Genomic DNA, 16,392 nt, shown 5'->3' with positions numbered 1-16,392 from the left:
CTGTTACCAATGAACCTGTTGGAATGTTTCAAACAGGCGTTTGTGGGGCTCCACAACTCTCCCAGTCTTTTGATACCCCTGTCACAACCTGTCTGAAACTTGTTGCTGGCCTTGAATTCAGAATAAGTTATGGTTACAAAAATAATTAAGTTGATGAGGTTAAACATTCAATATGTTGTTTTTGTACTGTTTTGAATCAAGTACATGTCAAGAAGGATTAGCACATTAGCACATTCGGTTTTATTTGCTTATTACACGTCTCAACTTTTTTAGATTAATGATACATCATTTTACACTCTCATTGACAAGTTAGAAAATCATTTTGACATTTAACTTGTTGCAAATAGACTTGCTGAAAGCTCAAATGTTTGAGAGCACTACTTTGATTTGTTGTGACATTGCAATCACAGGGTAGGGGAAGTTGTAATAACTGTGTTAAAATTAGATGTTAAAGCACATAGAGGGAAAAAAAGTACTTCAGCAGCAGTTACTGTCAACCTTCTTTAATTAGCTGCTTATAAAAGTGAAAGTGAGTATGTTTCAAATTGGCAGGGTCACATTAATTAAAATCTGTCTTTTCCTCAGTAATAAAGAGCGTAATATTTTTGCTTCGGATTAAATAATATTCACACAACCAGTCCATCCATTTTAAGCATATAACTTTCTCACACAACCTAAATAGATAGACTTTCTCGAGCTAATGTAGCTCATTAGACAAGTGCATCTGAAATGGAGAGGTATGAGTCTGACTGAGGAGACTTTTTTTCACGTGGACCCCATGCAACTTGATACTAATTACTCCTCTCAGCCTCTCATTCCTCTCACACTGTCACTGCCACCTTGCACGCTCCCCACTTCAGTGTTTGCAGTTGTGTCTCTAACCCTCAGAGGGTTTTTTTCGCTGGGGGTCACAAGACTCTGGTTAACTCCCTTTGCCCCTCACTGGCATGTCCAGCTCCAATGCCAATCTCCCCTCTTAAACACACACGCGCGCAACGAAAAAACGAACAAAGCAATTGAGAGGGGAGTGAGTGTGAAACCAGAGCCAGTGATAACAATCTGGAGCTCAACCTCTGACCTGTCAGCAGGTCAGCACTAGACCCTGTTGTCAGCCCCTGCTCCTGGCTCTCGTGTTACAGCGGAGCCTTCCCTCATCCTTGTCCACATCGTAGCCCTTCGCTCGGACAAGAGGGGAGCAGAGGGTGAAAGGGAATGTCACACAATTGGTTGATTGAGTGTCGTTGCAGTAGATTTGTTGCATCTTGGATATTTAAAAAAATAAAAAGTTTCTGTATCAAAAAAAAATGATAAAAGCATCAGGATTCTGCACGCTTCTGATAATCTGACTAAATGATCATTTAGTAAAAGATCATTTGGTACTCATGGCAACTCCAGTTCTTTAATCCACTTTATTCCTAGCACCCATGATATCCTGTCACTGACCGGAACCTGCGTTTTCCTGTGCACAACTTGGTTTGTTTGTAAAAGACAAGTATGAATGCGAACCAGATGAAAAATAAAAGGCAACTATGTGTACCCTTATGATTCTTATCTTCTGACTCTTCCCGTTGTTCCCTCCAGGTGGGAGCTGGCTGCCATGACCACCAACAGCAACATCAGCAGGCCCATCTTCTCCTCCCACGGCTGACGATGCTGAAGTGAAGCAGAACCAGAACTCCTCGCTCTGTTTCAGGACACTAGGCTTTTATCTTTCTAACCAACAACTTCAACGGACTGTTTTTCGAAGAGCCTGGATCTGAAATTGTTTCATTCAAGTGAAAACTCATTACTGACCAAAATGTCCTGAGTGCGACTTCCTCGGAAGGACATCCTTGAAGGATATTTTAACCCTTGAGACACCGGTGATATGAGACAGAAACTATTGACACCTTCTTCTCTTCTTTCTAGCCTCTCTAGAAATCCAATCAGCCTATGATAATCATAGACTTCTAATCTTAAGCACAGGAAGAGACGACAAGAACTTCAGCCAAAGGTCTTGAGAGCTAACCTCTTTGTTGAGGATGTCACACTCAACAGATCTCCACTAAGAGACAAAAGTGATCCTTGTGTTCCTGATACAAAGAGACTGAAAAGTTCATGAGTTTGTATATCTTGCAGCTCTTACTTAGTCATTAAACTATGTAAAACTATCATGTCCGTTTGCGGCAAATTAAGTTATGTACACAGTATACGGAGTGGACGAGGCTAACTTATTACTTAGGTGTTAAATGCAAGGAGAGGGTGTGTTGGGTACAATATTTTTAGGGGCGTTATGCTTGTGAAAGGTTCTGTTTGACTGGCTTTCAATGCTAAACTTTTTCCCTACTTCATCATAACTTGGCTAGCACCCCTCTGCTCTTAAGTGTCTCAAAGGTGATTTGCAAGGCAACTAAAGCGAGCTGCCTGTCTGCCTTGTAAAATAATCATGTCCATCTACCTCCCTCAAAAGTGTGTGGGTCTTTAATAAGACTTCCCATTAGACCCATTAGATCTACATTTCCCTCAGAAAAAAAAAGGCCTTTTCACAGGGACGTTTGTATTTGTTGTATTCTTCCAAGAAATGTCATAATGTCACAGGAAGAGTGCGACTCACCCCGCCACCTCACACTTACCCTGCGGTTTGTTTTTCAGTGCCAAATGTAGAAGGGAATCATGATGCAAACATATACTGTGTATGTGTGGAAGCACGTGGTCCCATCTACGAGTAATCCTAGCCCACCTGCTTCAGTTCTCCTGTTGTTGTGTGGGGGAGATCATCACTAATATGCATAATGTAGTTGTTCCTCTTATAGACAATCGGATAGCGTTCAGAGACTCTTCCTCGTGAGCTGCTCATTCATAGAGAGGCAAACAAAACAGGAATAGTGTGGGCGTGTGTTTGTGTATGAGCAAAGCTACAGCGGAGCAGATGTTAATAATGCATAAGGGCTGTTATTAGATGACACCACGCAGCTTGAAGAATACTTGGAATAGCTCAAATTGGGGATGTGTGGTTAAGATTTTATTAATACTAATAACAAAATTTTAGAACAAACTTTAAAAAGAAACATGAGCTGTGGTGGGCTTTTTTTTAAACCTTTTATCTCCATCAAGGACGAGGTTGGGAATATTCTGTAGTTTTGATATAGACAACTAATCCCATAAAAAAGACCAAAACCTACAGTGGTAGTTCGTCTCTGGTTGCTTCGCTATCATGTCTGTGCCCATTTGTTCCTAGTGAACAGAACCCACAGGTGGTTCACTAATTTCCCAAAACAGCTGGACAACTTCATATGAACAACTTTTCTCTAACAGGAGTAAATAGTGCATATGTTGGGGATTGTTTTTTTCAGTGGTGGATTTGGTCCAGGAGCGAGTCTTTACAGCTGCAGGATGGCGTAATTAGGATCAATTCAAATCAAACTAAAGTGGCTGAATGAGCCGGGTACAGCGCTGTGGCTCTGAAAGACTACGGAGAAGATGCATCAGGTTTTGGATGCACTAAATATCTGGGGTTTTAATTTTCTTTCAATTAATTGTTGGTTTTGGCCTTTTTATGGGAATTTTTGACAATGAGAAAAACACAGAACATCACCAGACTTCTCGTTTGAATCTTAATAATAAGAAATATGGCATGACATTGAAATGAATAACTTGGTGAGGATGGATATACAGGCAGAATAGTTTTATTTACTGTATACTGCCTAATTATGTTGATGTGAATAGGAACTGTGTTACCACAAACTTGTGAGCTGCATCAATGCTTTTCAGCCCTGGTCTTTGGGACCAACTGTGCTCCGGCTTTCTGTCCTGCCAGATAGTTAAACACCATCTAGAACTATTTTTTACCCTGAATTACTCGTTAGAATTGAACCCTGCAGGGCTCTGGGTCCCAAACATCAGGACTGGATAACACTGACCCACATCCTAAATGTTTACAAATCTGTGTATTTCATGTGAAGCAGTGTAAAACAATCTTAAATGCAGGTCGAAGTCACCAGATAACTGCACTAAAGCCAATCGCGGCATGTCAGGCCTTACAGAGAGGAGACATGTCGATGCTGCTCTTTGCCTAAGTAGAGTTCCAGATTCTGAGACGATTGCCTGCCCGAACCAAGTGTGAATTTTATTTACAGACCGGTGGTGCCAATGTGACGCAGTCTTGTGCCCTCTAACACTGCACACACACACGGACATATCACACACTGGATATTTCCTCAGTACCCAAGTAACTTGGACTAAGCAACAGCTGATGCAGTGAAACCACAGGGAAGCTGAAAAACAAAACCTACTGGTGAACAAATCAAACTGTTTATGTGACACCAAATGGCCATCGGCAAACTGATGATATTTGTTTTCTTTTCTTTTTCTAATGTTTGGTGTGGAAGTCATTTTTATTTCAGGATTTTGGTCCTTTTCTTGTTGCGTGTGAAGATTATGGGTGATGGTGTTTTCAGTCAAGAACTTTTCAGGAATATGAAGTAAATATTGAGCAAATGACAATGTAGACACTATGGTCAGAAATAAAATACCTGCACAACAGATTTCCTCAGTGATGGTCACTCACTTGCCTCCAACTAATGACAAGTTGTAGTGATTTAGCCCACATATATTGGCATTACATTTTTAATGGCAGCAGTGTTTGCGCCTCCATTATTTCTCATTTAACTTTGTGAATCTTTACCAAAACAGCATTCGCCAAGCTCGAAAAAACTGCTTCTGTCAAGAAAAGTGCATCATTAGATTGTAGCGCAAACTCATGAGGAAGTTTATTCAGGGTGAGCAGAATTATTTGCCAAGCAGAAGTACGTGACCAGACTGATTTCATGCCAAGAAGTGTTTTCTGTCTTTAGGGCTTATAGTAGATGGGTGAATAATTAATAAACAACAAACAATGCTTGGAAAAGAATCAGAACAAATTACTGAGTGTGTTTTTGAATCGTTACACAACTGTGCGGACTCCCTATGCTCACTGTTTTTCTTTTCTTTTATATTTTACACATTTTTCAGAGGGGACTCTGTATCTGTTGAGGTTGGTCAGGACTTCCTGTGCAATATGCTTTATAACTGTATCAATAATAAACCTGAGAAAATTGGAGTTGTTAACATTTGTATCCATTTTAAATGAGACAGAACAGAAAATAGATGTTCTTGTACAGGACAGAGAAGTCCTGTTCATGTGGTGATGTAGAGAGGAGGGAGAGGTTTACTAACTGCCAAGCGGACAGGAAGTTGGCTAAAATGACAGCACCCATAATTTGCGCAAAAAACGCTTTAAGTTTCATGATGATTTCTCAAGCTGTTAAGATTAAGCCAAGACTGAACTGACCGTGTCAGTCAGTGTTGCTGTCATTTGCTTCATAGTCGAGGTTGGAAAGGCAAAAACGTGTGTTTTGCTGATGCAATCAGGATCTCTACACCAGGGCTGCCCAAAGTGGGGCCTATAAGGTTTGATTTGGATTTTTACAAAAAATCTCAAATATATAAATCAAATCACTGTTTTGTGTAATATAAAAACACTCTTATTATATGTAGGGTCCCTAATTATTATGAATTACTTTTCATAATCCGAGCATGGTGGGCAGACACTGTGTGAGAACTCAAGAACTTAGGATCCTAATACTATTATTATTATTGTTATACTGTTGTATTAGTCAGAGTTTTCCCCAGTCCCAAATTTAGATCCAGCCACTGAGCTTGACATTTGGTATACATGTCTATCATGCCTGGATCTACAAAAAAGTCTTCTGGTACCATGACCTAAACCCAACAGGAAGTCCACCATTTTGAATTCATCTCTCATTTTTGGGTGATTTACACATGTTGCACTTTAGTCATATTTTTACATTGGATTTAACTAGGCACAACATAAGCACTAGCTCAGACCACCAGGATTTGACACAACAAATCCAACACACAAATGTTTCTGCATAAATCTAAAAAAAAAAAAAAGGGTTGACTTGGTGTTTTTTTACAATTCCTTCATACATTTTTATGAAGGAGAGCCGATTGAAAGATGAGTTGGTCAGCCAATAGGAGATTGAATCAAGTTGATTGAAGTTAATTGTAACAAAATGTCATTTAAAGGGGCATTATGTAGTTTTGGAGAAGAAATTCAAACTCCGTGTGTTTATTCAGTATATTCAGTCATGAAAACAAAGGGTTTGTTTGTTTAGGCATGAAAAAATCAGTCAATGAAGATCTTTCTCTTCTGATTAAAATGTCTTCATTAAAACTACATAGTACACCTTTAAATTTGACACGCCTGTTCTACATGTGTCTGCTGTCACAGGAAATAAGACGAAGAAAGAAGACTGTAAAAGCTGCATTTATTTCAGACCTCAATGAATTTGTTAAATTGAGTCTGATTTCCACCTCTTTATCTGTGGAGTGCGTCCTCCCCTTGGAGCTACTGTATTAGGCACTTTATAGTCAGCAGGTCTTTGAACCCCACAGTCCAGTTTCTGCTTCCTGCTGAATCTACCCCAGCCAGCCTGTCTGATAGCCCTCACCGTCTAATTTAGTGGGTACTCTGAAGCCATGGTGCCACCCAACCCCCCCCCCCCCCGGCTGCCTGTCAGACTGCCTAATGGGACGCGTGCGGCTGCTTTGTGGGGGTCCCCATCACTAGAAAGTGTCTCACCCTGAACCCCAGCTCCAATCTTTGCCTGTGCTACCAGTAGCGGCCTGGCAGTTTGTTCCTGTCTGTCACCAGCCCCGTGCTATAAAGCCAGTGTTATCTGCAGTGTTAAGTGCAGGCCACAGACGGAGGGTCAGCTTAAAGTGCGGCAGCAGAGACACCCTGTCCCGCCTGGCCCCGCCACACACAGGAAACAGGGCCACGCTGGGTCCCTCTGTCTGGCCCCGGAGCCCGCCTAGGCCGGCAAACGCAGGCGCTAATGCAAGGAGACACTCAGCCAAATGACTCTCTAATTTCCCTTCAGGACTCAGACGATCCCACCGGCCCTTGAGAATCAGACTGAGGATTTGTTCGGAGTGATTTGTTTTGTCTTGTCTCCCCTATCCCCGTGCAATACCCTCACTCAAGTTCTAGGTCTCGGCTCCCAGCGATGTGAGGCTAGTAAATTGGGGATTTGAGAGAAGAGGTATTAAAGGAGCACAAGCCCGTAGAGGATAGAAGCTGTGGCTGTCTGACTTCAACTCATGCAAAAGAGAAAGGAACAAGTCACTATTTCATAACACTGAAAAACAGACAAACTTTACTTCTCCACCAAAGTGGCTCCTCGAGGATGAGAGCAGGGTTTCCAGTGTGCCTCGGTCATGTTCTGTGGAGCCCGTAATCTGTTCATCTGCTATAGGAAGTGATTCTGTGCGAGTGGCCGAGCCTCTCAGCCTCAGTGCGTCATGTTTGCAGACCTGTAGCTTAATTCCCTTCCAACTGGGGTTTAATTGAGTGACTAATACACACGCAGTCAAAGCCCTTTGAAGATAAACTGCCATAGCTGACTGCCTCACAAGTCTGTTCACAAATTAAACAATGATGCATCAAGCTGCTTTGCTGCTGAGACTTGAATGATAATGACACTTAAACTCTGTTCAGGCTCACACTGAAGCTGTGATCAGGCTCTTGTGTTTAAGTGTCTAATATTCTTATAGTATGCCCTTTATTCTTACAATGTTTCACCCTCCATTTTACCATCGAGAAGCCTTGTTCTTATTGATAGCAGAGCTGCAATGATTGGCCCATTAACTGACTGGTCGATCAAAAGAAGATTAATTGCCAGCTGTTTTGATAATAGACTGATCGTTTCAGTCATTTTTCAAGCAAAATTGTCTGCTTCCAGCTTCTTAAATGTGAGGATTTACCGCTTGTCTTTGTCATTTATGACAGTAGTTGTGACAGTAGTAGTGGTTGGACAAAAGAAACAATTAGAAGTTTGTACTTTGGACTCTGGAAAAAGGCGGCAATTATCCATTTATCGTGAAAATAATAGGCAGATGAATTGATAATGAAAATATGGTTAGTTGAAGCCGCATTGTGTGGGGGAGATGGGGCTGCTGTCTCAGTGCTTTTTACAGCCATCCTGTAGGGTTTGGTGCTGCATCATGATACAGCTTATCTCACTGTGAAACCAACTCCATTATCAGGAAAAGAAGTTAATAGTCGTGCAGTGTCAATTTGAATTCATCTAGTCACAAATCACTTTTTACAGCTAGGCAGCAGTAGAATAAGGGAGATAATTCTTCACACGTCACTTTTCCTCTATCTGTATGAATCTGTAAAACTGAGCAGTGAAGTGTAGAGACAAGAATGATTTTCATCCAGATGGTGAGGTCAAATATTTCAAACCTAATGTTCTCTTTGGAGTCCTGGTAGTCCGTGACTTTTCTAAATTTTCAGAGAATTGCTTTTAGAAATCTGTTACAGAAGATGACACACCACTTTTTATCTCTGGTCTCAGAGACTCCTGCTGTAACACGTGCTTACATATAGTGGATTTTCATTATGGTCTATGTCTGTAATTGGTGTTGACAGTACATGTTGTCACAGCGTTTGGATTTTGACCCTCTTAAATCCAAAATAAGTGTATCTGAAAAACGGTTAGGTGTTCATAAGACATCTTACAGGCACAAATTGACTCTGAAGTCACTATGTAAGATAAGATCTGTACAGTATGTACGTCACTCTTTGTCTGTAATTGACTTTGTGGCAAACAAAAGTAGTATACAATTAAAATAAACGTTATTTTCCTATTTTTAAGTTTAAAAGTGAGTGGGAAGTTACTTTAACTCAAGTATGACTTTTGGGTACTTTTCACAACACTGACCAGCTCCAGCTCACACAACTACAAAATGCTGATGCATCAGTTTTTATAACTGCAATAAGTCACAGGGGCCATTTTGTGCAACAAGTAGCCTACTTTACTTTAGCTTTTGTAGTCACATTTAGCAGACAAATGCTAATATACATTCACTTAAAACTACGTAGCTGTGGAGCAGAAACCTGGACTGGATATAATAGATAATAATACAAACTGAATAAACAAGCTGTTTTCTTCCCAAAAACTACTTAGTGCATCTTTAATAGGCTAGAAGAACTTTTTCTCATAACAGAGTCATTTAATTGTTTAGTATTTGTCCTTTTTCAAGTTAAAGGATTTCAGTGTTGTAGTTCCTCTGCTGAACATTACTGTGCAGAAGTGGTGCCCTGAAGACCCCAAACCAATGTCAGCAAAAGACAAGGGAGGAAACTGACTGTGATGAAAAAATAAAAGATGTTTTCAGTGAAAACAAAATCAATTTTTAACATGGGGGAATGATCCTTCTGTGTCAGGATGCATTTGTCGGCTATTAATGATTGAATCGAATCAACAATAGCCAGACAATGTTCACTCGTCTCTCTACCTCGGACACAAACCCAGGAAAATGGATATCAGAGACCAATATGCAAGCTGTTGGCTTCCTAAGGAGCCTCATACCCTGAACAATGGGTAGATATGAATGAATGAATGAATGAATGAATGAATGAATGAATTTCGGTTACATACATCTTGAGATTATTTGACACAGATTTTCTCAAAGTCAATAACCAAAAAGGAAAAGGTCCAATAAGCCCAAGCTTATTTTTTGCCTGTCCTTTATAAACCAAAGGATAACTCAGCAATACCCAAGGATTTTATTCATTTTACATATCAAGGCTTGTTTTGAAGCTCAACAGAGAGCAACACAATTTCAGAGTCCATTCCACAGTTTGACTCCCAACACTGACACACATCATGTTGTTACCACAATAAACAGTGTGGAACATAAAACATTCAATTCAAGATTGGACAGAGACGACGAAGAAGAGCTGTGAGTTAAATGGGCTCCATGTGTGAATGTGAATGCTGTGCAGATCCTCCAGTGTAATCATGTGACCTCATGTTCACTGTTATAAAACAGAAACATACATGTACATATATAAAGAAACAATAGTCAGACGAGACTTAAAGCTCTGTCTTAATGAATCTGAGTGTTTGTGTGGAGAGCTCCATAAATACTGCTAAAGACAATCCTGAATCATCACATTTCCTCTGCATAAATAACATTTTACATCTTTGTCACTTAAATCCTTCAAATCGGTTCTTTCGTTTAATCTACCGGGTTATTTTTAGGGCTCACTTCACTAAATATAACCCGCCTCGATCATTTGTCATCGCGTCACAACAAGTAACATTATCCCTCTCTTTTTTTTCCTCTCTCTTCCCCACTGAGTTGGATGAGAGGTGTCGGGTTTGAGGCTATAAAAGGAGGGACTGACATCGGGGCTGGACACTCACCATCCGGACTGGAGCCTGCAGAGGTAGGACATGGTCTCTCCTCACAGGGGGACTGGTTTTTAGCAGCCACCTCTGGCCCAAAATGATCAGATCAGGTTTTTAATAAAAAACTGAATTGCTTTTTCATTTTTTATTTTTAGACTTATTGGATCTCTTCTGAGTCATGTCTTACGTGTGTATTTTTTTTTCCCTTAGTTGGCTTCATCAGCGTCAAAATGACTATTTGGTGCCACTCCTGCAAATGTCATGTAACTGCTCCGTGCACCTCTCACCATCTGCCCGAGGATCACCGCAGCTCCTTCTGCAGGAGGCACAGGTCAGTGACACTCCTCCTCCTCCTCCTCCTCCTCCTCTCTCCTCTCTCCTCTATCCTCCACGTCCTCTAGTGGCTGAATCAACACATGGCTGTTGAGGAGATTTAGACCCCATCTCTGCTGCCTGCAGTGAACGCACCACAGGGAGCACTTAATCCAGTTTTCTCCAGTCTGCAGCCTTGTACTGTATGATACATACTAATCCAGCCACAATGATGCTGTTACTGCTATAAAAAAGTCAAGCTGGGACAGACCGGCCTCTACTGGGTCGCTTTGTTGCAGCCAGTCTTGATCAATTACTTATGGAATAATACATAATGTGAAATTAAAGGGCTGTAATATACAGTTAGACTTAGATGTGTCCTCAAAAAAAGCCCCAATCACAGGCTCATCATTTATTTAATTTGAGTGGGTCTTTATTGTTAAGACACTGGGAGGCTCACTGATATAATTATCCTTTTGTGGCACTTTCTGTGTCCTGGTGACGTGGGGCTCCCCGCTCCGAGGACACCCACTTTATAAGGCAATGAAGGGAGCAGCAGAAGCCCAGCCTCCCCTTTGTGTGCGACGCCCACGCTGAAGCCCTGGCAGCTATAAAAACCCCAGACTCTCTGTGGATGGGCCCAGACAGATACTGATCACACAGACAAATCTGTCGAGAGCCCTCATTTCTGCTGCCGCCACGACAGCCTCTCATATCAGCAGTTTCCATAGGAACCCTTGATATTCAAAGTCCGCTTCACCTTGTGGGGGAGCGACTCTGAAAAAGAGGCCAGATCAGCTCAGGCCAACCACTCTTTTTGTCTTTATTGATCTTTTTTCCAACTTTGGAAGAGGATGACTTCAGACAGATTTTTCCAAGTGTGGCAGTAGACAAAACTTGCTAAAGCTCCCCAGCTTTAGTTTCTCCTCTCTTCTGCCAACCTCTGACCTCAGTGACCATGGTCTCTCACAGATCCACCAAAGGAGCATCCAAAGCCCGGCGGGACCACATCAATCACGAGATCAGGAACATGCGCGCTCTGTTGCCCATCACCCAGGAGGACCAGGAGCGCCTCTCCTACCTGCACTCCATGGCCGCCATCCGCACCTACATCAGGAAGTCTGTTCTCTTCCAGGGTAAGTCTCCACACTTCAATTTTTTAAAAATGTCTTTGAACGTCTCATCTATATTCAGCCCGCATCAGTGTCAAACAAAATGGGACTGAGTTGGCTGTACCGCTGGGAATAAATCAAAGATAAAAAGCTGTGACAACCTGCTGAGAAGCACACAGTGTAACCAAAGTTGAACTCGCTCGTTGTTCTCGCAGGGCTCCCGGCTGGAGAGAGATCACTCTGCTCTCTGCCATACGAGGCCTTTCTCCAAGCCCTGCACGGCTTCATCCTGGTCACCACGGCTCAGGGGAGGCTGGTGTATGTGTCCGAAAATGTGGATGAATATCTTGGAATTTCCATGGTGAGTGAGTTGATTTAACAGTTTATCAGTGTGAAGATGTTTTGGTGCTTTACTATTACTTTTACGGCTTTAATCTGTTGTATCTAACAGTAAAACTTTCCTTCAGATAGATGTTCTTCAAGGGGACACTTTCTATGACATGGTGGAAAGCTCTGATGTAGCCGTCATTAAATCAAACCTGGACATTGAAAACAGCTCATCATCAGGTAACTTTAAAGACTTTGATATCCCTATTAAAATTTGTTTAAGTAGCATTTTCCATAATGCAAAGATGTAATGAATAAACTGTTGTACTCTCATGTTCTCTTTCATCAGAGAGGAGCTTTATATGTTGCATGCAAACCTCCAAGGCCTTCAAGCTGCAGCACGGCAGCTGCTGTTCCATGCTGGTCAGAGGGAGCTTCCAGGCTTTCCCTCAGCCCGGCCCCTTCTCCTCCTCGGTCCATCCCACCAGCCAGCCTCTGTTCGTGGCCGTCTGCACCCCCACAGTCAACCGCCTGCAGAGCTCTGACTCCAGCTTCTGTCATAGCTTCACCAGTGTTCACAGACTGGATATGACCTTTACTCAGGCGTCAGACAGGTAATGTAAAAAAAAAAAAAAATCCCGGCTTTAAACAGATTTTAATCAAAATGTTCCTGTGAAGGTTGCTGACAAACTTTTTATGTGTTTCTTTTTCAGTGTTTTATATTTTTTGGGGTATTCAGCAGAAGAAATGGCCGGCAGATCGTGGTACAGTCTTGTCCACCCTGAAGATCTTTCTTTGAGCGCAGATTCTCACAGAAGTTTAAGTAAGTTCATAAAACAATGCATTTTAAACCAGTTGAATACTAACATAAAAGTCTGTTGCAAAAGGATGAACAAGGTTCCGAAGACTACACTAAAAGACATGAGAACAGAGAAGATTTTACAGGCCCAGTGAGACATTATGTGATTGAGCACTGATTTTATTGTGTGCATATCATTTAAGATTCCCTCCACACACATGTTAAGGCATACATTTAGCAGAAAAAACATATCATTGTTTAATAATTGTAATATAGCACCTCATAGCACCTACTCCTTCCTCATTAAATAGGATAAGGATTCGAGTATCTATACATATGAAAAGATTTTTCATTCTGAAGTTTGTCGGCTGGAAACGAGATGTCTCCTGCTTCATTGTAAGGTCTATTCTCACTGTATGTTCAGTGGAGACTTTCCACATCACACATGTGTTTGCTGAATTTTGGACCAGGATAGGCTTACAAACTATTTGTGATGTGACGAATCATGTTCGTAGGCCTGCCCCCTGAAATCAGATTTTAAATGATCGCAGAGAAAATTTACACTTACAGCAATAAATGTGAAAGAAGCATTCTTGTGTCAAACTCTGCACAGTGAGGCTCAAACATTCAACAGTAGGACCAAGAACAAAAACATATTTTTTGACCCGAGGGGGACTTTAAGTTTGCATGATTATAACCATGAATCTGTCTTCCCTGTCCCGTCCAGTGCAGGCAGATGAGGGCTTCCAGGTAGAGATGGTGCTGAGACTCCAGTGCAAGGATCTGTCATGGGCCTGGATCTACACTCAGGCAAACAAAGGCCCTGAGTGCGAGGGCGTGAGCTGCACAAACTTCATCGTCAGGTATGACAAACTTGACTTTTCCAGCAGACCTGAGCTGACAGTGTAACAAATGTGTCGACTTAACACGTCGCTTTGTTCTTGTAGTGAAACAGAGGCCAGATTTCTGCAGAAGAAAATCAGCAGCGATGCCTTCAGACCATCATCTCGGACAAATTCCTGCAATTTCCCAGCTCGACAGGCGCCCCGCAGTCAGAGCTACAGCAGCGGTAAATGTTTTAAAAGGCAGAGGATGTCTAACAGCCAGAGCGAGGAGTCGCCAGGTGCCAGGGCTAGGATGGACTCCGAGCAAGATATATACTATGTGGCGTGTGCCTCCTCCCAAGGCGATGGCTCACCTGTTCCCTTGGGTGACAGCCTCGCTCTCTTCACCCCTCCCTACAGCCCAGCCTCCTCCTCCAGCTCCCCTCTGCAGCAGGAGGAGCTCAGCCATGACCTCCTGATGGATGTGCATGGATACACAGATCAGCTGCTGTCCTCCCCTGAGGGCTCTCCCTCCTATTACTCCTACCCAGAGGCAGGGCTCACCTGTCACCAGTCTCCCTCCGACTCCCTCCCTGCAGCCGCAGCTGAGCAAACCTTTGACCAGGCAGCCTTTGGCACGCTCAGAGCTCACTCTTCACTCTCATCCTCCTCTCCGACCTATGATTTCCAAGCTTGTACATCCGATGCTCGATTAGTTCCAGACTGCCTGTCTGTGTCCGACATGTGTGAGAGCCCTGTGGACTGTGCTCTGCATCAAGACGACTTCGGCCTTCTGGAGCAGCCACAAGGGGGCGGCCTTGTCCAAGCGCATCATGTTCCCCACCATGTGTTGCCCGTTCCCTCCAGTCTTCTTACACCCAACCAGTCTCCCACACCCACAGAGTCCAGCCATTACAACGAGCGAGAACAGGCAGAGATCAGTATCCTGGCACAGCAGATCTCCTCGCTGGCCAGCAACTTTGCCATGTATCACACCCTGAACCCAACACAACCTGGGTTAGGGTTAGGGACCACCATTCCTTCAGCCTGCGACTGGCCCCGTCACCCTCCTCCTCTTAAGCGTGAGCTGGACCTCGACGACTGTGTGTTCGACAGCATCCTGAAAGACCTTGACATGGTCACAAGGAAAAGCAGCTTGTCCGAGCCTGGTGTCGCACCATGCAACTACCAGCAGGGCTTGTTGGGCAGCAGGAGTGGGTCCCAGCAGTTGGAGCAGGAGCTGACGATCCCAGAGGAGACGCTCCCGGTCATGGATGCCTTCAGTCTGCAGTTGGGACGTCATGACCAAATAACTGGGTTGCATCAACTCAACCACTACCTGCAGAGTGGCCTTCAGCAAGGTAAAATCTGCCAAACAACACAGCCACTGATCTACTGATGTTACTTTGATACAGTCACTGTTCTGAAGTTACGTTTCATTTACATTGTTTTCTGTCTGATTTCAGATGAAGCAAACCTGTACTGAAATAAGTCTGTGACTTACTGTACAACCACTTGTATGACATATTGTCAGGGCAATCTTCCATCGCTGGACTCAAAGAGGAATGTGAGCAACGACATTTAAAGGACATCTTTGCTCAGACACTGTTTCCCCCAAATGACTTATCTCTGAATGTAGAACAGAATGTAAAGTAGAGTACGACCGCAGCTTTGTCTTCATTTCTCAACACTGCTGTCGACCGTCTCCTCTGTTTCGCTGATGTCTTCTATTTTACGAAAAAGGGTACTTTTTAAAAATGTGTCCGACCGACAATGGAGGTATATTTTTCTTCTAATGCTGAGTGACCACAGTTTACTATTGAGCACTTTATCAATGTCGTCGCCACAAGAATTTTATAAATGAGGTGTGCTGATTTAAAGGAATAATACCTAGATTTAAGATAAGCTTTAACACAAAAATCATTCCTTATAACAAAGAGCCATTTGTAAACATTTGGTTTTAGGTGCCTTGAAAACATGTAGGGAAGACTTATCAGTTCCCTTTCTGTTGTCTGTGTCTCATGTGTGCCATTAACACATTAATCATGCTGTTATGAATAATAGTGAGTGAGCAAGAAACTGATGATTGTTACATAAACACCTACCTCAATGGTACATCTTAACACATTCCAAGTCTGAATCTCATTCATTAATTATATTTATTTTGAACACACTAATTTCTTTCTCATCACTTAATAGTGTTAAAAATGTTTTGCTTTACTGCAATGTGAATCTTAAACTTATGTTTATTCATTCCAAATGTCTTTTTTTCACGGTACTGGTGCTGTTTATGTCTGAATGTTCGATCTTATTCCTGCATTTTGCTTTAAATGTTTGAGATGTAAATAAAACGAATGAAAAATGCATTGGGTCTTGTTGATATAATGATGAAGAGGCACAATGCAGTGACCAAATACAATCAATACCACGTTTTAATTTTTACACCATTAGTGCCAAGCAGGCAGGTTTAGCTGACCGTGATAATGCCTGATGCATTCAGGCAGCTATACTTACTCAATTAGGGTCAATCAACATTTTCTGCCAAACTTAAACTTTGGAAAACTTGGATTAAATGGGTTAGGGTTAGGCTGGTATTGCCGACACCAGTACACTAGATTACTTTGTATACAAGCTAAGTAAAACACACAAACTAAAGCCTGGACAGCTGTTAAATAACTTTTTTACAGTCAGTGACTGATAAAAATCACCAACAGCTACACTCTCCCTCTCTTTAACTGGATAATACTTCAAATTCAAAGCACCTCTTCGTCAGA

At 42.3% G+C, this 16,392-nt stretch overlaps 2 protein-coding genes across 4 annotated transcripts in view; both read left to right on the top strand.

Annotated features, from left to right (window-relative positions):
* Positions 1–5,077, top strand: part of klhdc3 (kelch domain containing 3) — a 29,305-nt gene extending 24,228 nt beyond the window's left edge. Inside the window, exon 11 of the mRNA XM_084374879.1 lies at positions 1,582–5,077. Within this exon, the coding sequence (XP_084231005.1) occupies positions 1,582–1,648 (67 nt within the window). The 3' untranslated portion in view covers positions 1,649–5,077. The remainder of the gene's footprint in view (positions 1–1,581) is intronic.
* A 5,177-nt stretch (positions 5,078–10,254) lies between these two features.
* On the top strand, positions 10,255–15,982 carry npas4l (neuronal PAS domain protein 4 like). Of its 3 annotated transcripts, XM_084375413.1 has the most exons (10): positions 10,255–10,282; positions 10,455–10,575; positions 11,529–11,692; positions 11,884–12,029; positions 12,136–12,235; positions 12,345–12,609; positions 12,709–12,818; positions 13,522–13,657; positions 13,742–14,979; positions 15,085–15,982. In XM_084375413.1, the coding sequence occupies exons 2-10, from the start codon at positions 10,475–10,477 to the stop codon at positions 15,102–15,104; spliced, it is 2,280 nt and encodes a 759-aa protein (XP_084231539.1). In that variant the 5' UTR covers positions 10,255–10,282; positions 10,455–10,474; the 3' UTR covers positions 15,105–15,982. The 3 variants fall into 3 exon arrangements, with proteins under 3 accessions (XP_084231539.1, XP_084231540.1, XP_084231541.1); XM_084375414.1 differs by lacking the exon at positions 10,255–10,282 and having other exon boundaries at positions 10,532–10,575; positions 11,510–11,692; XM_084375415.1 differs by lacking the exons at positions 10,255–10,282; positions 10,455–10,575; positions 11,529–11,692 and having other exon boundaries at positions 11,958–12,029; positions 12,140–12,235.
* Positions 15,983–16,392: the final 410 nt, after the last annotated feature.

The sequence above is a fragment of the Pagrus pagrus genome, assembly GCF_965226575.1.
Source record: "Pagrus pagrus genome assembly, chromosome: 15".
In the NCBI taxonomy this organism is placed as follows: Eukaryota; Metazoa; Chordata; class Actinopteri; order Spariformes; family Sparidae; genus Pagrus; species Pagrus pagrus.
This window is presented reverse-complemented; position numbering and strand designations above follow the sequence as displayed.

Bases quoted from the DNA above. Each gene is read 5' to 3' on its own strand.
- npas4l (XM_084375413.1), top strand. From the start codon at position 10,475: ATGACTATTTGGTGCCACTCCTGCAAATGTCATGTAACTGCTCCGTGC. The intron at 11,693-11,883 runs GTAAGTCTCCAC...TTGTTCTCGCAG, and splicing joins GAAGTCTGTTCTCTTCCAGG to GGCTCCCGGCTGGAGAGAGA. The intron at 12,819-13,521 runs GTAAGTTCATAA...TGTCCCGTCCAG, and splicing joins AGATTCTCACAGAAGTTTAA to TGCAGGCAGATGAGGGCTTC.